The 18,946-nt window shown below is 35.4% G+C and overlaps 1 protein-coding gene across 1 annotated transcript; it reads right to left on the reverse strand.

Annotated features, from left to right (window-relative positions):
* Window positions 1-4,953: 4,953 nt before the first annotated feature.
* Window positions 4,954-10,447, reverse strand: LOC131050209 (disease resistance protein RUN1-like). The gene is made up of 6 exons (XM_059220053.1): window positions 9,860-10,447; window positions 8,684-9,731; window positions 6,884-8,065; window positions 6,507-6,755; window positions 5,657-6,415; window positions 4,954-5,561 (listed from the first exon to the last, which is right to left on the reverse strand). The coding sequence occupies exons 1-6, from the start codon at window positions 10,384-10,386 to the stop codon at window positions 5,103-5,105; spliced, it is 4,224 nt and encodes a 1,407-aa protein (XP_059076036.1). The 5' UTR covers window positions 10,387-10,447; the 3' UTR covers window positions 4,954-5,102.
* Window positions 10,448-18,946: the final 8,499 nt, after the last annotated feature.

The raw sequence follows: 18,946 nt of genomic DNA on the forward strand, positions 1-18,946 counted from the left end.
ATACAACGACCCGCAAAACGCGTTGGCCTTCGCTGTCTGTGGACTCCATGAATGAATACCTACGTCATTGACAAATTTAATTCTCCGATAAAACTGACAAGATCCATTTTTTGTCGCCATTATATATACGAAAAACGAGTGAAAAGGCGGCGTACACGATAAGCTTGCCTTCGTGGGGTCCTTACAAAGTAACTACTTGTCATTAGATTAGGCGGGGAAAGGTCCAATTACGCAAAAAGCGCTTTCCCTGACATTTAAATTCTATTTTATGTTGACGGAGATCGATAAATTGGAATTATTTTGATTGCAACGAGTTTATGTCCCATCTAGAAGAAGGGGCAATGTCTACCTAGCCCCTAGCATGCACTAGTGCAGGAATACAGTTAGATATATATGTAACATGTAATGTATGGGTAACATGTATTGTATGTATAGGATGTGGTAGACGTTGTCATGTAGTTATATGTATGTATAACATTTAATGTATATATAACATGTAATGTATGCATAAGATGTCAGTGCATCCTAAGGGCTGGGTAGACGGTGCCAGAAGAAGGCTCCATCTCACGTCACCTTGAATGAATGAATGAATTAGTGAGTTTCAATAATGTTTCCGAGATCATCAATCTAAAGATCACGAGTAGCATCGTTAATTAATTTCAAGATCTTTTTATCGTCAACTATTTTGTTGTGGATCTTGATCAATAAGCTAGTGGTTTTGTGAAGTTTTGCCTCTTCAAATATCTCTTTCGAAATCCTTTCAAAATGTCCTCATATTGCATATGAATATCATCATATGCAGCACACTCAAAGATGAAGTGCAAAGCTGCAGAGAACAAGGGACATTTTACAAGCAAAACCATGGGTTCATCACAATCTAGACCTTTTATGCCTACTTTTATACCAAAGGATGGACCTACATAAGAGGAACCCATTGAAGATAATGATGATGGCGAGGTTTTGGCTAAGTATCAAGATTTGGGACCGTTTATGGTTTTAATTTAAGGGTTTAGGCTAAATAGGCTTTAGAGTTTAGTGTTTGGAGTTTAGGGTTTACTATTTAGTGTTTAGGGTTTATAGTCTATGTTTTAGGGTTTGAATTTTAAGGATTATGGTTTGGGCTTTAGGTTTAGGGTTTTTTCTATATGATTTAGGGTTTATGAAACTTAGGCTTTAGACTTTAGGGTTAAAGGTTTAGTGTTAAGAGTCCAAGATGTAGGGTTTGAACTTTAGGATTTAGTGTTAAGGGTTTGGGCTTTAATGTTTAGAGTTAGGGTTTGGAATGTAATAAAATGGAGTCCTAGCCTAGAGACATAAACCAATCTATTCAAACAAATATGCTTCATTGGAGGAAATGGTCAACAAGATACAAGTTCAGTCCCAAATGAGTGTTGAATGTTATGTACAATTATTTTCTCTATTGATTTGATTTGATGTGAAAATGTAATGACTAGGTAAAATGATACAAATTTGACAATATTAAACATAAATAGATAGATATGTATAGCTAAAAGTCAACTCAAAAGTACAAATCTAAAAATGAGTTACAACAAAGAACCTGTCACTGAAATTTGGAGCTGAAAAAGTCAAATTGTTAAGATAGGAGCCTTAGTCCTAAAGATGTTTTTGTCAACTAAGGCTTCAAATTTTGGATTAGAATTCCCTATGGATCACTCCCTCCAAAATTTATTTAAAAGGTGTCAGACTATGAAGACAATTAGATTAGTCCTAGGGTTCTCACTTGTTTAGAGTCTAAAACTATGTGTCTTAGTCTTCTCTACACAATTCTATTACCTTTAGCTATCAGATCTATAACCTACATATAGATAGGATTTGAAAATGGTTGTGTTGTATAGGGGATCACCTCAGTCAAACCTTGTGTAGATGTTTCTACCTCCACTATTACTATAACAATGAAAAAATAGAGCTTACACCTAGTAGGGCAGAGACTAAATCTAAATTGAAATGCTATTACCTTAGGATTGATAATGGCGGTTATGCAAACCTCTTTAGATAAGTTCTCCAAGTGTTGATGCAATAACATGAATAAATCATAACAAAATCACTCATGAAAACATTCTTGAAGGTAATTTCTTGTAGCTTGATACTCATTATACTCACATCTGCTCTTGAATGAAGGATTTGGGACTCTTTAATTAGAATTATAACTTGTGAATCGATGATTTGGGAATGATAAATTATCTCCTTATATAGGGTTCTCAAGGTATTTGCACATTTAGGGTGACTTCAAATGGTCTAGTATATAAATCAAGATCGAATTTAAAAGTGGGAAGGGTGATACTAAGAATGGCTATAATTTAAGGGAATTTTGGTGGGACAACTTTTTAGACTATGGCTCCCAAAAAGGTCTATGGTGCCCAAAAGGGTCTATGGCACCCAAAAGGATCTATGGTGCCAATTTTGGACACTTGTAAGGTCACTATTCAAAGTTGAACACAGTCCCACCAAAATAAGATCTTTGAAAGGGGAGTCATGAGTGTAAAGGTATGTCATGCTAAAGTAGGTCCTAATTTGAGCATTTTACAACAGTAGGATAGGATGGGGCCACAAATAGGTTTGAAATGAGCCATGAGAAAGCACACTAAAGAGAGGACCTAAAAATGAGTATGAAATTATAAAGGGGTTACAATTTATGATACTGCATTTAGCCTCCACTTTTGCGAGAGTATGAACTTATGCTCATACGTGTGGCAAAGTAGAAATGAAGGGATAAAGAAGTTGAGAGAAAGACAAACTTGGGATATTATGAAAATAAATTGAGGTATGATTAAGCCTCCAAGCTTAGGATCCTACCAATCAACACAAAATATTTAAATATACATATATAAAACAAACAACATTAATACTAAAGAAAATAAAAGGTTCCATTTCAACTAGTTGAAGAGACCTCGATGTAAAAAATGTCTCAATAGCTCATATCATTCTCATAATTTTATTGTAAGAGCACAATTGAATTATGGAAAGAGATGAGAGCATACATCAATTGATGGGCATAAAATTTCCAACTATAATTGCTTGAATAAATTAAAGGGGGGCTCTTGCACATGAAATGAAGTCATAATTGCATGTGTATTTAATCTTAGCTATTCATATACTCACCCAAGTACCTATAAATTGAGCTCTTTAATCCTTCATTACCACATCTCTCACCTCCTAGATGCTCTCATACTCACGTTGTCTCACACTTAGGCACTCAACAAATATCACATTCATGAGCATCCACCAAACATCTAGACATGCCAAGAAGCCACATCAAGCACACACATACGAGTACATTCTATCTAGATATTGAAGAATCTAAAGAGCAACTACATCACTCATATGTGAACAAATCCACTCAACAAAGGAGATATCTAATTTTGGTAGGTAAAGTAATAATTTAATGGATCCTATTAATGCTCAAGTTGAAGGTATTTGCTTGATTTAGTATAGAGGTTTGATATTGTTTTAGATTTCGTTTTATTCTTTCTAGCTATTACTTATACACCTTCATCAACTACCTACCACATGTAAAATAGTAAATGTGTGCTTAGATACCATAGCATAATCAAGTTTTTTAGGACTTCACAAAAGTTACATCACATAAATGAAGGATGCAATGTATGAAGCCACCATTATAAATATAGATATTCAATAATCCCAAACAAATTTTAAAACAAAACAAAACTTTAGAGTCTTAAATGCACCATCTTATTGGTAGAGCATGATCTTTATCCTCAAGTCACCACAAAGAAACCAATCAAAACATGATCTATAATTAACCATTCAAATTTATAACATCATTCTTTCCAAACTATCACTTAGCACATAAACATTGATGAGGCCAAAAAAACAACTATAAATGTATCACTAATCTATTGATTTTGTCAAAATGTCATTTTTATGTCTAGAGTTTTATTGTGTTAACCCAAACCAAATATCAACCCTTCATGCTAAGTGAAACACCATGAACTTGTGAAGAAAAAGTCACTTAACAATATTGTTAGAAATATAAAAGAAAATAATAACATAAATGGTAACAAAGTATTTTCTATAGTGTCTCGAATTATTATAAATATATTAGGTTTCAATTATGTAGTTTTTGAGTCAAACTTTGACCCATTTCATGAGTAGCGAGTGGTTCAAGCAAATCCATCTATCATGAGGTTGAATGGTCCACTCAACATTCACTACATCTAGGTGATGCTCACAAGGGTGAAACAACAAGACTTCCCAAGAGGCCACTAATACTAATATTACTCCAACCCAAGCATTATTTATCCACGGAATTTCCCCAAAGATCAAACTCACTTTTTTGCTATTCAATTTGCAAAACCTTCAATAAGTGTTGTAACTTATGAACCATTCATTATAGAGTCTCTTTAACTCATCCTTTGACAAGTTGGAAGTGTTTTTCTTAATGTGTTAAATTATACTATTTATGTCAAGATCCAAATGAGCGGTTTCATAGATTATAATATTTATATCAAGATTCAAATGTACGGTTTAGAGTCAAAACTTATGACACATATTAATGAGTAGTGGTTTTCATTAACATAAACTAGTCAATCAAAATTTGGAACCTTCTCATATTTAAGATATACTAAAAATAATTCTTTCTTTATATCTTGCTAAACTTTTTATTTCTTTTTGTTAGAGGTTTCTAATCATCTTTAGATTGATATTTTGCAATCTATTGGTATTCGAATTACAAGTCTAAGCTGATATTTCTTCAGTTGAAAACCATAGACTAGGAATATCCACTCCATCAAAATGATACACAGCACAATCTTGACCCTCACTATTTGTACTCAACTAATTGAACTGCAACCTTTTAATTTTTTTAAATTTTAATAAAATTTATTGATTATAAATTTGATACAAATAAAATAAAGTTCCATTAATTCAAACTTGTTCAATACATTTCAAAAAAGAAAAGAGCTTTCTCAAAAATTTAAAAATTGAACAATAAACAAATTCCTCAATGCATATAATACATCAACCTGTTTTAAACATTCAGGATCTCAAGCAAACTGCTTTGGCGTTTGCTTTCATTTGCCTGTATCAGTACTTTTTAGAGTCATTCATTCAACCTCAATAGACTAATTAAAAGCATCAGTCTTACACAGTTGTTCAGTTAGCCTTTTCAATATGGTTAAGGTTTTCAATTCTTGGCCTTCGTTCACTGCAAGCAAATACCCCTTCTCTATTTTACAAGAGGTTGGCATCCAGCCGAAAATTTTTGTACTGGATATTTGTCTTCGGCCAGTTACCACTATCATATATATCCGTTTTCCTCCCGCCCAACTGAGATCTATAGTTTGACCAGGGATGCCCTCAACCATGTAATTGGAACCATAATCATCGCTGCGGACCATAGCGCATAAAATGATTGCACCGAACAACTGTTGTGTTTTCTGTGACAATAAAATGATCTTTTTGTATGCTTCTTCTCTGGACTGAAATTCATATAAAGCATCAGCTATACCCGTTATTTCATCTGCCTTCGGGAAGGATGTGGCTGCTTTCCCCATTACAACTGTAAATTCTGACGGCAATTCCTGAAATCAAGATAAAAACAGAAGATTTAGAAATATTTTATTTAATGGCATTAGAACAAGTAAGCAATGAGAATTTAAACATTCGCATTCAATACCTGCAACTCACTAATGAAACTTAGAATACCACCATCCGAAAGAATCATATACTGCAATCCCTTCAAGTATTTGAACCCTGGTATACTCTGCAGCTTCGGACAACACGTAATGGTAATGCTCTTCCCCCAGCTTAATTCTTGAATACCTCTTATATTTTGGAGCTCCTCGCAACACGTGATCCTCATCCTCTGCAGCAAATTGGAATGACTAAGATCTGGTAACTCTTCTATCTCCCAACATTTCTCTATACTTAACATTTGAAGTTGGGTTAGATCATTGGCCGATACTTTTTTCAACTTATCACATTGGATTAACTCCAGACACTTCAATGTTTCTACCCCTATTAAATCCACTTTGATTAGATCTTCCATATGTTCTAGCTTAAGAGATTTTAGACCAGGACCACTAATTGAGACCTTGGATGTGAGCCCTACGTGAGACAGAGTTATGGCTTCAAGGCCAAGCCATAAATCAGTTATCCTGCTAGTGCTTAAAACTATTTCCCCATTTATATACAAACCCAACAAACCCAAAGTTCTAAGACAGTTAAGTCTTCCTACAGATTCTTCAAAGGAACTCCATTCAATTACAATATCCTTCCTGTTTCCTTGCGACTCTATCTGTAGGACCAGACTTTCCAGCAGATTTAACATTCCTAATGACTTCGAAAATCCTTCCCAATTTCTCCGAAGCATAGCTTTTTCCATATAATGGCAGTCGATAAACTTGCAAACGAGCTCTTTTAACTGAGAAGGGACCTGTAATTTAAGGTTATTTTGTTTCCAACTGTTATTTTTCAATGATAATGAATACATATGGACAAAATCATTTTGATAAAGAAGTAAATACCTGGGGCTGGTGCCACAAACTCAGGGATAATCTTCCTCGAACCCTTAAACCCTCCAAATCTTGCAGAGGAACCCATGAAGGAATGCTATCCTTTCCATTAAGCTGAAGCCATCGTAAAGTAGGTGATGTCCCTGAATTTGTCCTTGAATTCTCTACAAAATATGTAATTGACTTGTTCCGAATGGAATTAAAAGATCTATAGCATCGTCCATCGGCTTCTTTAAGGATGTCTGAGAATGACTTTGTTTCCTGCATGCCATTTTAAAGTATGTCATCTTTGCAATTAGAAAAGGATGAATCAAGCTAAAGCTAAACATTCCAAAAGCTTTAAGAACTTGCAAGCTGGAGCATCAATCTTAAGGGCGAAAGCAACACACCAAGTGTTTAAGATCTTGGGGATTCCAGACCCGTTGATTCTGTCCATCATTTGCCATTGCTCTTCCCAAGTGTCGGAGGTGATTATCCATTCTGAAAACAAAAGTAGGTGACACTCCATTATTGATTTCATTCCAGCACTCTTCTCTCACCACTTCAACAAGACGTTTATTTCTCAGTATCCGAAGTGCATCTTCGGCATTCCACCCAGAAGCCTTCCATATTCTTATGCCTATACTTTGATCTTTCTCTGTAAAAAAGCATGCTATATCAATAAAAATTTGTTTTTCCACCTCAACCAGTGAATCGTAGCTTATTTTGAGTACATCTTTAATTTTACCGGACAACCTTCTCCTAACTTTACCCAATTCTAACTTCCAAAACTTCTTGCTCCGACCAAAAACGTGCCCGCCTAATACTCGAAGAGACACCGGTGAACCTTTACACACCTTCACAAAGCATTCAACTAAATATTCGTATCCCCTTTGAGGTTCTGGTCTACGGAATGCGTGCCAACAGAAGAGCTGCCGGCCATGCTTTTGATCCATTTCTTTAATTTCATAACGAACTTTTATCTTAGCCTCTATCAGAACGCTCTCTTTCCGGGTAGTGACAATGACCAGACTATTTGAAGTGAGAGTCTGTTTGGGCAATAAAGCATATAATTGGCTGATGTCACCAACATCATCTATAACTGTAAGGAAACTGAAAATGGGGCTTCTTTCCAGAACACTCTCGATATAGCTGATGCCTTCATTGGTACTGGAAAATTTGGGCTGATTTTCAGAGAGCAGATCATTCAAGAGCTTAGTCTGTAAAGAAGTCAAATCATCTTTTGCAGATGCTTCCCGTACATCGAACAAGAAACTCGATTTACTGTATAAAGAACGCTTGCGGCTGAAAATTTGTTTTGCAACAGTGGTCTTGCCAGACCCTCCTACTCCGAATATGCCAATTATGTTGTTCTTCAACCCCTTCACCTTGTCAGCCATTTGCTGGCAGTGCCTTTCAAAATCTTCTACAAGATCATCAAGTCCCACCTCATTACTTGCAACCTCGTAAAGAGCTTTCCTCTTTTTTACCTTCTTCCCATCATATAATTTTGACAGTGCACTTGAACTCTTCACTTCCTGTATCTCCTCCCCATCATATAATTTTGGCAGTGCACTCGAACTCTTCACTTCCTGTATATTCCACAGTTTTTCGATGAGATGTGGAAGAGAAGGCCTTTAATGCAAGCTTACAAAGTCGTTTGCAGCTAGATCTAGTGAAACAATACAGCAATATCCACTATTTGGTGGATAATATAGAGTTGTGAGAAAAATGCAAGGCTAGTGAATGGCTGTTAACAACGTGTAAAAAAGAGTTAACTGTTCCGTAAGTTATGTGACTGATCAAGAGCACATCCATGCTGAATACTAAAATTACACCCCACTTTCAATAGAGACGAAAGATGAAAATACTTGGAGAGTAAAACGATATTCACCAAACTACTATTCTGAAATGTATACCCTGTGGCGAAGGGAGATCTAATTTGGAACAAAGAAAAACAAAATAACTGGGTACAAACAAAGATGAAAACACTTGAGTAAAACAATCTTCACCAAATTACTATTCTGAAATGTGTACTCTATCCCAAAGGAAGATCTAATTTATAACAAAGAAAAACAAAACAACCTGTTTAAAAACAAAGATGAAAATACTTAAAGGTAAAACAATTTTCACCAAACTACCATTCTGAAATGTATACTCTGTCCCGAAGAAAGGTCTAAATTAATTTTAAAGACAAAGAAGCAGCGCACCAAAGGTCTAAGAAGCTGAGGCTGCCACAGCCGAGGAGAACCCACTGTATCGGCCAGATGTCTTCCCAAGTCGCGGAGTTGATCATGCATTATAAAAAAGTCTCCTTTTGCCGAATGCTCTACTTCAACAAGGCACTTATCTACCAGAGTTTGAACTGAGCGTTCAGCTGTACTCCACTGGGACGCCATCCATATTTCCATAGCCACATATTTTGGTTTGTCAAAAAAGAAACAGGCAATATCTATAAATATCTCTTTCTCCTTTTCATCCAGAGAATCAAAGCTGATTCTAAGCTTTTGCATTATGTCGTTCGGCGGGATTTTCTTAGCCTTTTCCAATTGTAACTTCCAATAAACCCCATTCCTATCACGTACATGGCAGCCCAAAACTTGAAGTGAGAGGGGTAAACCTCCACAGACATCAACGAAGCTTTCAACCAATTTTTTATATTCAGGGGTTTGATCCCCTCCGTGGAAAGCATGTCTACAGAAGAGCTCTTCAGCAGTAAGCGGATCCATTGGCTTCATCATGTAACTTGTAGTGACATCTGCAGCCGTTAACACACCGAGGTCACGAGTTGTAACAATTACAAGGCTACCAGGGCCTAGCATACCTTCAGGCAACAGGGCATCTAATTGGTCCCGATCATCGATATCATCGAGGACAATAAGAGAGTGTTGATGTGTTGCCCTTCCCAAACGATGCTCCGGTTGCCTATCATCGTGAAAGAGATCTTTTAAGAGCTTACTTTGCAAGGAACGCAAATCACTTCTGGCATGTGATTCTCTCACATTAAAGAGAAAACTTGCGCTGCTGTAGCTTGAACGCTTCCTGCTAAATAATTCTTTTGCCAGGGTGGTCTTGCCAGACCCCCCCATTCCAAAAATCCCTACCATCTTGACCTCAGTATTTGGTGTCTCTAAACAAGATCTTTCAAAATCTTCGACCATTTTATCGAGTCCAATCGGATAATTTGCAAATTGTAATGGGGTGATCCTCCTTTCAATTTCTTGCAGGACACGAGACACAATCTTTTCACACAAATTGCTGAGAGCCAAAACGGAGAATCTCTTTAGAAAGTCATTCTACTATGGTAAAATGAATATCATGTGGTGGAGAAAAATGGAAAATATGATAAATCGTAATCAATACAAAGCACATAGTGTTAAGCTTACTCTTTATTCTGGCTATATTCATATCCAGAGAATTCCGAAGCAGACACGAGGGCTGTTTTCCATTCCTCCAGCTTATCAAGCTTCCATCCTCTACTTTCATAACCAGAAAATGCCGCAGCATACGCTGAATCCTTGTTCTCGATGCGGCGAAGCTCCCACGGTTCCGCATCGTAAAACACGGGAATAAACAGGGCGTCAAATTGTTCTAACATTAGAACAAGCTCCTCTAAACACCATGACGACTCTGCATATGCTTTGGAAAAAATGGGTATGTGCACAGCGGATGAGCAAATGCCATCGCGAATGGCAAAAGGAATAGAAGCCCCCCATTCTTTCTCTTCACATTCTAGAAATACACGGCACCCTCTAGCCTGAAGAAGCTCATACAGTTGTTTAGCAAGGGTTTCTGTGACGTCAGGGCCTCGGCAGCTAATGAATGCATCATATTGTTTCGAAGATGCAGTCCATCTTCCCTGTTGGTGTTCGTGTTCGCCAAACATATGGAGAGACGAAGAAGAGGAAGCCATGGATGCAAGATTAGAACTGCAAAATGGATGAAACTTTCTATATCAGAGCGGCCTGGATTTGATGAAAGAATACACCAATAGCTAATATTTATCGGTAACATATTACTTGAAGTTGGAAGAGAAACGATAGGCAAATGTCTCATGAAGATAGGCTGTCCTCGAAAGAGAGTGGGTCAACCAAAGAAAACAAGTTAAAATATTATTAAAAAAAGAAGTTAAAATATAAAAAATTGATAAAATTAAAAAAGAAGCGATTTCAAGAAGGAATGAAATTCTTTAAGGGAACATAATTCTAAGAGTTTTTTTTGGAAAGAGCTACAAGAAAAGAGAAAATAAATAGAAAACAATATTATTGATGTCTATTGGTTAGATTATGTGAAGCTCTTATATGAACGAGCACATGAAAAAAGTAACCCTCATATAATTGACACTTCAATGAAACATTTTTCAATAGAAAATATCAAATAAGGTACCATGAATTTAGCAAGTGCTAAAGCTCAAGAAGGATAAAGAGTAAGGGGGCAGGTTGACTTTAAGCCAAGAAACTCTACCATTGATCACTCCATCACTCTTAGGCACTTCATTGAAAAGGTTTAGAACGACCAAGGTGGAGAGGCTTTTTGTTGTTTCATTGATTGCAGAAAAACTTTAAATGACACTCTTCTTAGGGATGACTTTTGGTGTAGAATGGAAGAACTTGGGATTTCAAATGAGTGTAGAATGGTTGTCCATAAGATTTATGAGCAAGCTAGAGCTAAAATTAGAAGTAAAGAGGGTTTTGAATGATTTGGTGGCAATATTAGAAATAAGCAGGGGTATCCTCTTTCCCTGTGTTGTTTGGTTTATATATCGATAAACTTGAAGAATGGTTAAACAATACCATTGGAGAGGGTGTACAACTAGCAGACTACATGCCAAAATCGCTTTTGTATGTGGCAATCTTATTCTAAGTGCAAAATATGTCCAAGGTTTGAGAGAACATATGAAACCTTTAGAGCTCTTTTGTCAAGAGGTTGGGATGCAAGTGAACATCAGGAAGACCAAAGTCGTGATCTTTTATTTGGAAGAGGAAGAAGCAACAGTTTATCTTTGAGGGAAAAATTTTGGAGGTAGTGGATGAGTACAAGTACCTATGAATTGATTTTCACAATAGGCTCAACTAATAAACATGTAGAACAAAGAGGAGTCAAGGAGGATGGAGAGCTTCTTACCTTCTTTTGAACAAGTGTAGTGAAGTGGAGTTATGGGATCTTGAAAGACCAAAAAAATCCTTTTTGGTTTGTTGGTTGTCTCAGTTATCCTCTATGGTTGTGAGGTTTGGAGGACTATCATGTCAAACAACAAGTGGTGACAAGTAGAAAGAATTCAAAAATATCTAATCACTAGAGTAATCTCAAAGTTCATATCAATGATCTCATATGCGTTCCTTTTAGCTAAGGTTGGTATGTTCTTGAAACGCAATAAAACAATTAGTCAAGATTAATTGTCAACATAGAACTAAACCATTTAAAATCATTACCAAGGAAGATTAAACATAAGAGCATATGAGAGATATAAACACATTAATTATTAATACTTCTCTCATGATGCTCTTGATGTCATGACTCTGATAACTCAATGATGAACCATGAGTACCAAACCGATACTGAGAGGGGGGGGGGTGAATCAGTACAAACACAAATACAGTCCAAAACCGGTTTGACAGCAAATACCCCAAATGACTGACAAGCAGGGATACTGGTAAAATAGAGTGCAATCGATAACATCCAGTACAACTCACTCAGTCATGAACCGGTCACTCAATAAGCTACCCTCTTAGCTCAATACTACTGTATCATTATATTCTCGTGCTTAAACAGGTAAATTTAACGGTCAAATCTTCACAACAGTGAGTTCAATATGTTTTATAGACAGGTATAAAACATAGAACCTTCATATGATTAACAGGTAAAACAAAGCATCACAAGACAAAAGCATTTCACATGACACACATATTTTTCACGTGGAAACCCAACTGGGAAAAACCACGGTGGGGATGAATACCCACAAGCTGCTTTTTGAACTCTTTAGAAGTCTGCTCTGTTAGGAGCCTTGTCCAGTTAAGGACATTACAATAGGTTCTGGTAGGAACCAATCTTGTTAGGGATCACTCGGTTAAGGGATACCCGGTTAAGGGTTAAACCCTGTAGGGTCACCTTGTTAGAGGATTTCAAGAACTCAATAGCTGAAAGGATCTCCTAAGCTCTCTAGCTTCTCAATAATCATTAGCCTCGAGTTACCCGGTTAAGGGATTTTAATTAAGTCGGTTAAGACCACCCAATTTAAGGGATTTTGAATCAAGCAAGTTAAGGCTACCCTGTTAGGGGATTTTACAACTGTTGAAGTGGTTAAAGATCAACAGGAATTACAATGATCTGTTAACAACACAAAATGCTAATGCAGATCCTTTTAGGCTCCTCTTCACCTTCTGCACATTCACTTTGCAGATATCTCTTCTCTCCTTTGGTCTGGCAAGAATCACGTATCACTTCTCTTGGATACACACTCACAACTTTTGCCAACAACTTCAGAAAGAAACACAACATCGACCTTATAGGAAACATATAGGTCGGTAGCAAAAACCCTAAACCCTAACCTATTAGGTTAAGTAATTCAAACGGTTCAATCCTGACCGTTGAATCATACTGCATTAAATGCAACAATCTTGAATCGATCTCAAGACATTCTCCATTGTCCATTATCCACTGATTTCGTGGCGGCTGATAACCCTTTACGCGTTATCACCATTTGATAGACTTCGCTCATTCTTGAGGTAGATAGGAATAGTCTTCTTCATGCAAGATCCTTCACGCACACAGAGCTTATGTGGCAACATGATATGTCCTCCATCATACTGCTAACTCATCAAACAAAGATCACCAATTGAGTCACACAAACTTGAGGTACTCGAACTGGAAACCCTGAAGTGGAAGCTACCTACCAACCGGTAGTCATACAATGCTTCCATGTGTCGGTTCCCATAACTACATGCCGGTTCACCTTGAACAAATATGCCGCTTCACTTTGGCATATAAATCGGTTCATACATATGTCGGTTCCTCTCTCTTCACCTATCACATGTGTCGGTTCACACCATGTCTCATATTGACATCAATGACAACATACAATATCATTATGTCTTCATGTCGGTTCACGTAATGCCATGCCAGTTCACATAATGCCAACAGACTCTTCCTTATCCTCCTCTCTGATATCTTGTTACTACGTGAAGTATACCCTTAGTTTGAGCACTTAGCACAAAAGGGATGTCAAATGGAGGATGGGAGATGTTCGATTATGGTCAAGTGTTGAGTGATGATGTAAATAAAGTGTTAATGTAAACTAGCAACTCTAACTAGTGGAAGAGCTAAAACATAACACAAATAAAAGTTGCATGGATAACTCTTCTCTTGTGTGACTAACCTTCAACAATGAATGAATGAGCCCTATTTATAGAGAAACTAGACAAATGAAGGGTTGGGATTGAGTTGATTGAGGAAGGGTTAGGACCGCTTGAGGAAGTGGTGATCCTCAATCCATGTGCTCCCCTTCAAGCCAATCACATGTTGCCAAGTGTCAACAAGAGAAGGCTTAAGAGGAGAGGGACAAAGCATTAAATGCTTGAAGAGACATGATGGTTACCATGGGTGGTAAGGTTAAGGTTAGGTTAATGAATAAATCTTTTATCCAAGGGGTAAAAGAATGTGCAAGGGTTAAAGGAGTTAGATTGGTCAAAGCCTTTAAGGCTCAAGGGGACTTGAGGGTTACCATGGATGGTTGAGAAAGGATAAGTCTCTAACCAAGGGTCAAAGGTGGGTTAATTTGGTCAAAGACCCATGTGGGTTAAGTTGTGGAATGGAGAAGGCCTTTAAGGCTTTGTAAGAGCCTTAAATGTTTTGAGAAGTGACTCTTCTCTACTCTCTTAGTTTAGGAATGTGCAAACACTTAGAGGGTTATTAGGTAATAATAGGGGTTTAGACATGATTAGAAGAAGGGTTCGTGTGCAACTTGCATTTTCTAGAAAGTGCAAGTGGGTCAGGGATTTAAGAATTTAAATAAATATTTATTTGTTTAAATGTAAGAGATGGGATTTAAATAAATGCTAATTTATTTAAATGTAAGAGAGGGGGTTAATTGAAAAAAATGCTTTATTTATTTAATTAATTGTTAGAACATGGTTCAATGATGTAAATCAAATAAATTGAATAATTTACTCAATTAATAGGAGACGAGGGTTAAGATGAATTAATTAAGTATTAATTTAATTAATTGTTGATCGATGATTAATTAATCAAACAAATACTAAGTATTCATTTAACTAAGTAGATAGATTTGGGTGTCTACAGTTCCCAATAAAAGTGTTATTGATAATTTGTTAAGCTACTTAAAAAACATCGATAACAAGAATAAGGATTGTTGTCCCAAAATTATTACTGAGGAGGAATTAGGTCATAGAAAAATGGGAGATTAATTTGTAAGAATGTCCTAACACTAATGAGGAGATTAAAAAGTTGATGTTAGAATAATTTAAGATTTTGACATGGAGAAATTAGATTGGTCATAAAAATAAATACTATGCCAAACAAAGAATTCAACCTCACGTGGAATCATGTGATGCAAAATTATATTTGAAGACCGCAATTAAAAGAAAGGTTAAAATTTTAAACGCATAGTTGAGGGGTATATGCACCAATCTGTTTTACCAAAAGGGGGTCTTAAGATGCCACTTTTTTTCTAAAATCAACAAAGTCTGAATATCAACGACAAAATGGAACATAGTTGCAATCCAAATTTGAAGATGCAAAAAGAACAAGAGTTGTAGCTCTCTGATTCTACTTTTTGAACTACTAACTTTTTTTGAAAATGGTAGAGATTAAGGGTTTGAAAAAGTGGTTTTATTTTCATGCAAAAAACATAACATTTGTTGTGCCCCCCTAAAAAGATAACTTTTTTTAGAATTTTGAAAATTGCTTCGGCGAGAAATTAGCTAACACCATGTAGTGTATGTCATATTTTATGGATAATTTTTTAATGAATATATTATTTTTTACTAATTTTCAAAGCGGGCACATCTTGAAAAAAAATTGAGCATGCTCCCCCCTAAAATTATTGAAAACTAATTAAAAAAAATTAAAAAAATTTAATATGTGCAGAATGGAGTCTAGTTTCTAAAAATGTAATTTGTTTCAAAATCCATTGAATCAGTAAAAAGTATACCCAAAATAGAACATGTTAGTTTTTAACAAAAAACAGACACACTGACAAAATAAATTAAAGATGAAAGCTTTAATATAATCAAAATGTGAAATAAATTCTATGGCTAGATAACTAAGAGAGATTAATGTCACTTTGGCATTTTTTATTTGCATTGAAATACAAGCAAACATAATGGAGAGCATGGCCAAAAGTATATGTTTTTTTTTCCTTTTCATAAAACTCGTAAATGGCATCATGAATGGACACTCAAGGCAAATCCAAACCAAAAGGTTGGTATTTCCCAATGCAAAAAAATTGGCTAGCGCCAAGTTTAGCTCTTGCCAAATCTTTTGCATTAGAAAATTCAATAAACTATTGTGTTAAGTGCACCAAGATGGCACAAACAAAAAGGGGGATATAAGTTGCCACCTTTTTTTTTTTTTTAATGTTTTTTGAATCAATTAAATTTGAATTTTTAGGAGCAATTTGAGACTTGTGCACTCAAAATTTGAAGATACCATAAGGACAAGAATTTTAGTACTCTGAATCTAGTTTCTAAACTACTGAATTTTTTCAAAAGGGAGACAAATCTTTAATGCACACAAAAGTGTTCCTATTTTTTTCAGCAAAACATAACATAGGGTTTAGTGTGCATGTCAAATAAGTTGTAGTTGCATTTAGTATTTTGAAAAACCCTTTGGTAGAAAGATAGTTAAGGTTGAGTACTAGAAGTTGTGTATTTTTTTTGTAATTGTTTGTTAAGCATTTTTTTAATGATTTTTCGAAGTGGGCACATCTTGAAAATCAGATACAATCCATGCACATCACATAACTTGCTCCAAAATAATTTTTTAAAAAATTAATTTTTTTAAGTGCAAAGAATGAAGTGTAGAACAATAATATATTTTATTTCAAATTTAGACGTGTAATTCTAAGCACGAGGATTCCAGGGTAAGCCAAATCACAAGCATGTAATATTAATAAGCAATCAAAAACAATGAAAGAATAAAAATATAAATATAAACTTGTTTCACCTCCCACCTCCTCCGATTGAGCGAGAAGTGAAAGTGTGCACCCAAAATCTCCACTAGATTTGCTCCTTGTGATTGAAGAATGTGGATTTCTCTCCACTACACAACAATAATGATGATATTGGATAGATGTGATGGATGATAGATTTGGCTTATATGATATAATATTTGGGCATAATAAGGATGCAATAGATGGATTTGTTGCTCAAAGTGACAACATAACAATGTGCAAAAAGGTGGATGATTTGAGAGGAGGGGAGACTCCAATTTATAGATTAGAGGGGCCCAAAATAGATGGCCAAGGTTGAAGAGGAATGGAAGGATAGGATTGAAAGTGTGTGGGAGAGGATTTGAGAGGACAAATGAGAGATCCCAGATATTTTCCATAAGAGCATTCATTGTCTCCACACTTCTCAAATATACGGGGAAGAGTTCCCCAAGTACCTTGGGAAGAGAGGAAAGAAATTATAAAATTCCTTGAGAGATGACAAGAGGAATTACAAATTTCCAAATAGTAGGATGTGTGGGGAGAATGGAGGATAAAGGAATTAAAAATTCCTTGGGAAGAGCAGGCATGAAAATATTCTAAGAATTTGAAATTCCTTGAATGAACCAAAGTCGATAGAATTTAAGATTGGAGGATGAGATGGGAAATCCATTTATGACAAAGAGTTGACCCATCTCTAATCAAGATGATTGGGAATGTGCAAATGATTAAGAAGAGTGATTGGGTGGGGTAATGAGAGTTTAGAGTGAAAGTGGGAAAGTTAGGAGGATGGGACATGAGGACAGAGTATGAGTCAGGGAATATAAAATTGGAGGAAATGTTAATAGGGATTAGGGGTATGTGCAGGATCATGGTGTGCCAAAACAGGCGCTTAAGTGGCAATGAAATTTCAAAAAATCAGAGTTATGCAACTTGACATGAAAAATTGAATAAGTTATGAATATTATTTTTAAAATATGTAAGAAGAGAATCTATAGAAAATTGAATATAGTTTCTAAGATACTAGTTGTTTTTTGAAAAAAACAATCTTATTTGATGAAAATTTCAAATTTCAATGCAATGGTACTAAAATTTAAGGAAAAAGATAAGAAGTGGGTGTATGTCTGACCACCCTAATCACAATCAAATCATAATATTTTTTTACAAGATTTATAATATAATTATTAGACTCATGTCCAGATGTGACACGTATTTTTTTATAAGGTAAATAATTATTTATGAATTTTTTACTACAGCGTTTCAGAAATTCAGAAACTCCTACATCTGACCACCTTAACTTGGTCAAAACCTTATGAAATTCATTTTTTTAAATTTTTTTTACCTATAGTAGACGAAGCATAGGATGTGACACATGTTTTGGATTCAAAAAATGTTATACGGTTTGAAAGTATGAGTGTTTTTCAATCAATCTATCAATCAGGACTTTTGTCAAAATTCAATTAGAAAATAAATAATAATTATTTATTAAAGTCGAAATAAGACAAGCCTTATATTGTTGGAAAGCTGAGAATGTCCTTAAAAAACCCTTTTTGTTTTATCAATTTTGGCTATAAAAAGTCATCAGCCACCAATATAAAGTCTGGAAAATCAAGGAATACTGAAAAACACGTTTTTTCAGTTGACTTTCCAGGCTTGTCACTTCCAAGCCAAATCCCAAAGCAAACCCGAATGAAAATATGGAGGGAAAAATTTATGTTTTAAAATCGGATATACGTTTTTGAAAAAATAAAAAAATATATTTTAGTAAATTGGGCATAACTTTTGCGTTTTATATCAAAATTTTGATTTTTTATAGGCGTTGGAAAGGTAATTAAGAGCTCTATGATATGGAATAGGTAGATTTTCAATTATTTGTTTTCAAAAATAATTATAATTCATTTAAATTCATCCTTCTTTTTTAAAACATAAAAAACTCATGACTTTTTCATATGATTTCCCCATTGCATGAATTTTTGTAACAATCATCTCAAAATAAACTAAATAAGTAATTAATAATAGAAAATTTATGAATTTTATTGAGTTTGATAAATTTTGATTAACCATGTTATCTATGTTTGCTCCTTTCTCCACCTCTCTCTTCTAAACCTATCACTCCACCTGCTTGTTTCTTCCTCCTTCTCTTTTGTCCGTATTTATACATCTCGCTCTAGACCTATATCTCTAACTATCATTGAATACCTCATTCATTCTCTCGAGCTCTACAAGGTGCTTATATTTCTATCTCTTCATAATTTCCTCCTCTATGTCACTCTCTCTTCTCTAAGATCTAGACTAGTCTCTCTGCATT

This window comes from Cryptomeria japonica, chromosome 4, assembly GCF_030272615.1.
Source record: "Cryptomeria japonica chromosome 4, Sugi_1.0, whole genome shotgun sequence".
In the NCBI taxonomy this organism is placed as follows: domain Eukaryota; kingdom Viridiplantae; phylum Streptophyta; class Pinopsida; order Cupressales; family Cupressaceae; genus Cryptomeria; species Cryptomeria japonica.

Bases quoted from the DNA above. Each gene is read 5' to 3' on its own strand.
- LOC131050209 (XM_059220053.1), bottom strand. From the start codon at position 10,386: ATGGCTTCCTCTTCTTCGTCTCTCCATATGTTTGGCGAACACGAACAC. The intron at 9,732-9,859 runs GTAAGCTTAACA...TTTGGCTCTCAG, and splicing joins GAATATAGCCAGAATAAAGA to CAATTTGTGTGAAAAGATTG. The intron at 5,562-5,656 runs GTATTGAATGCG...TCTTGATTTCAG, and splicing joins GTTTCATTAGTGAGTTGCAG to GAATTGCCGTCAGAATTTAC.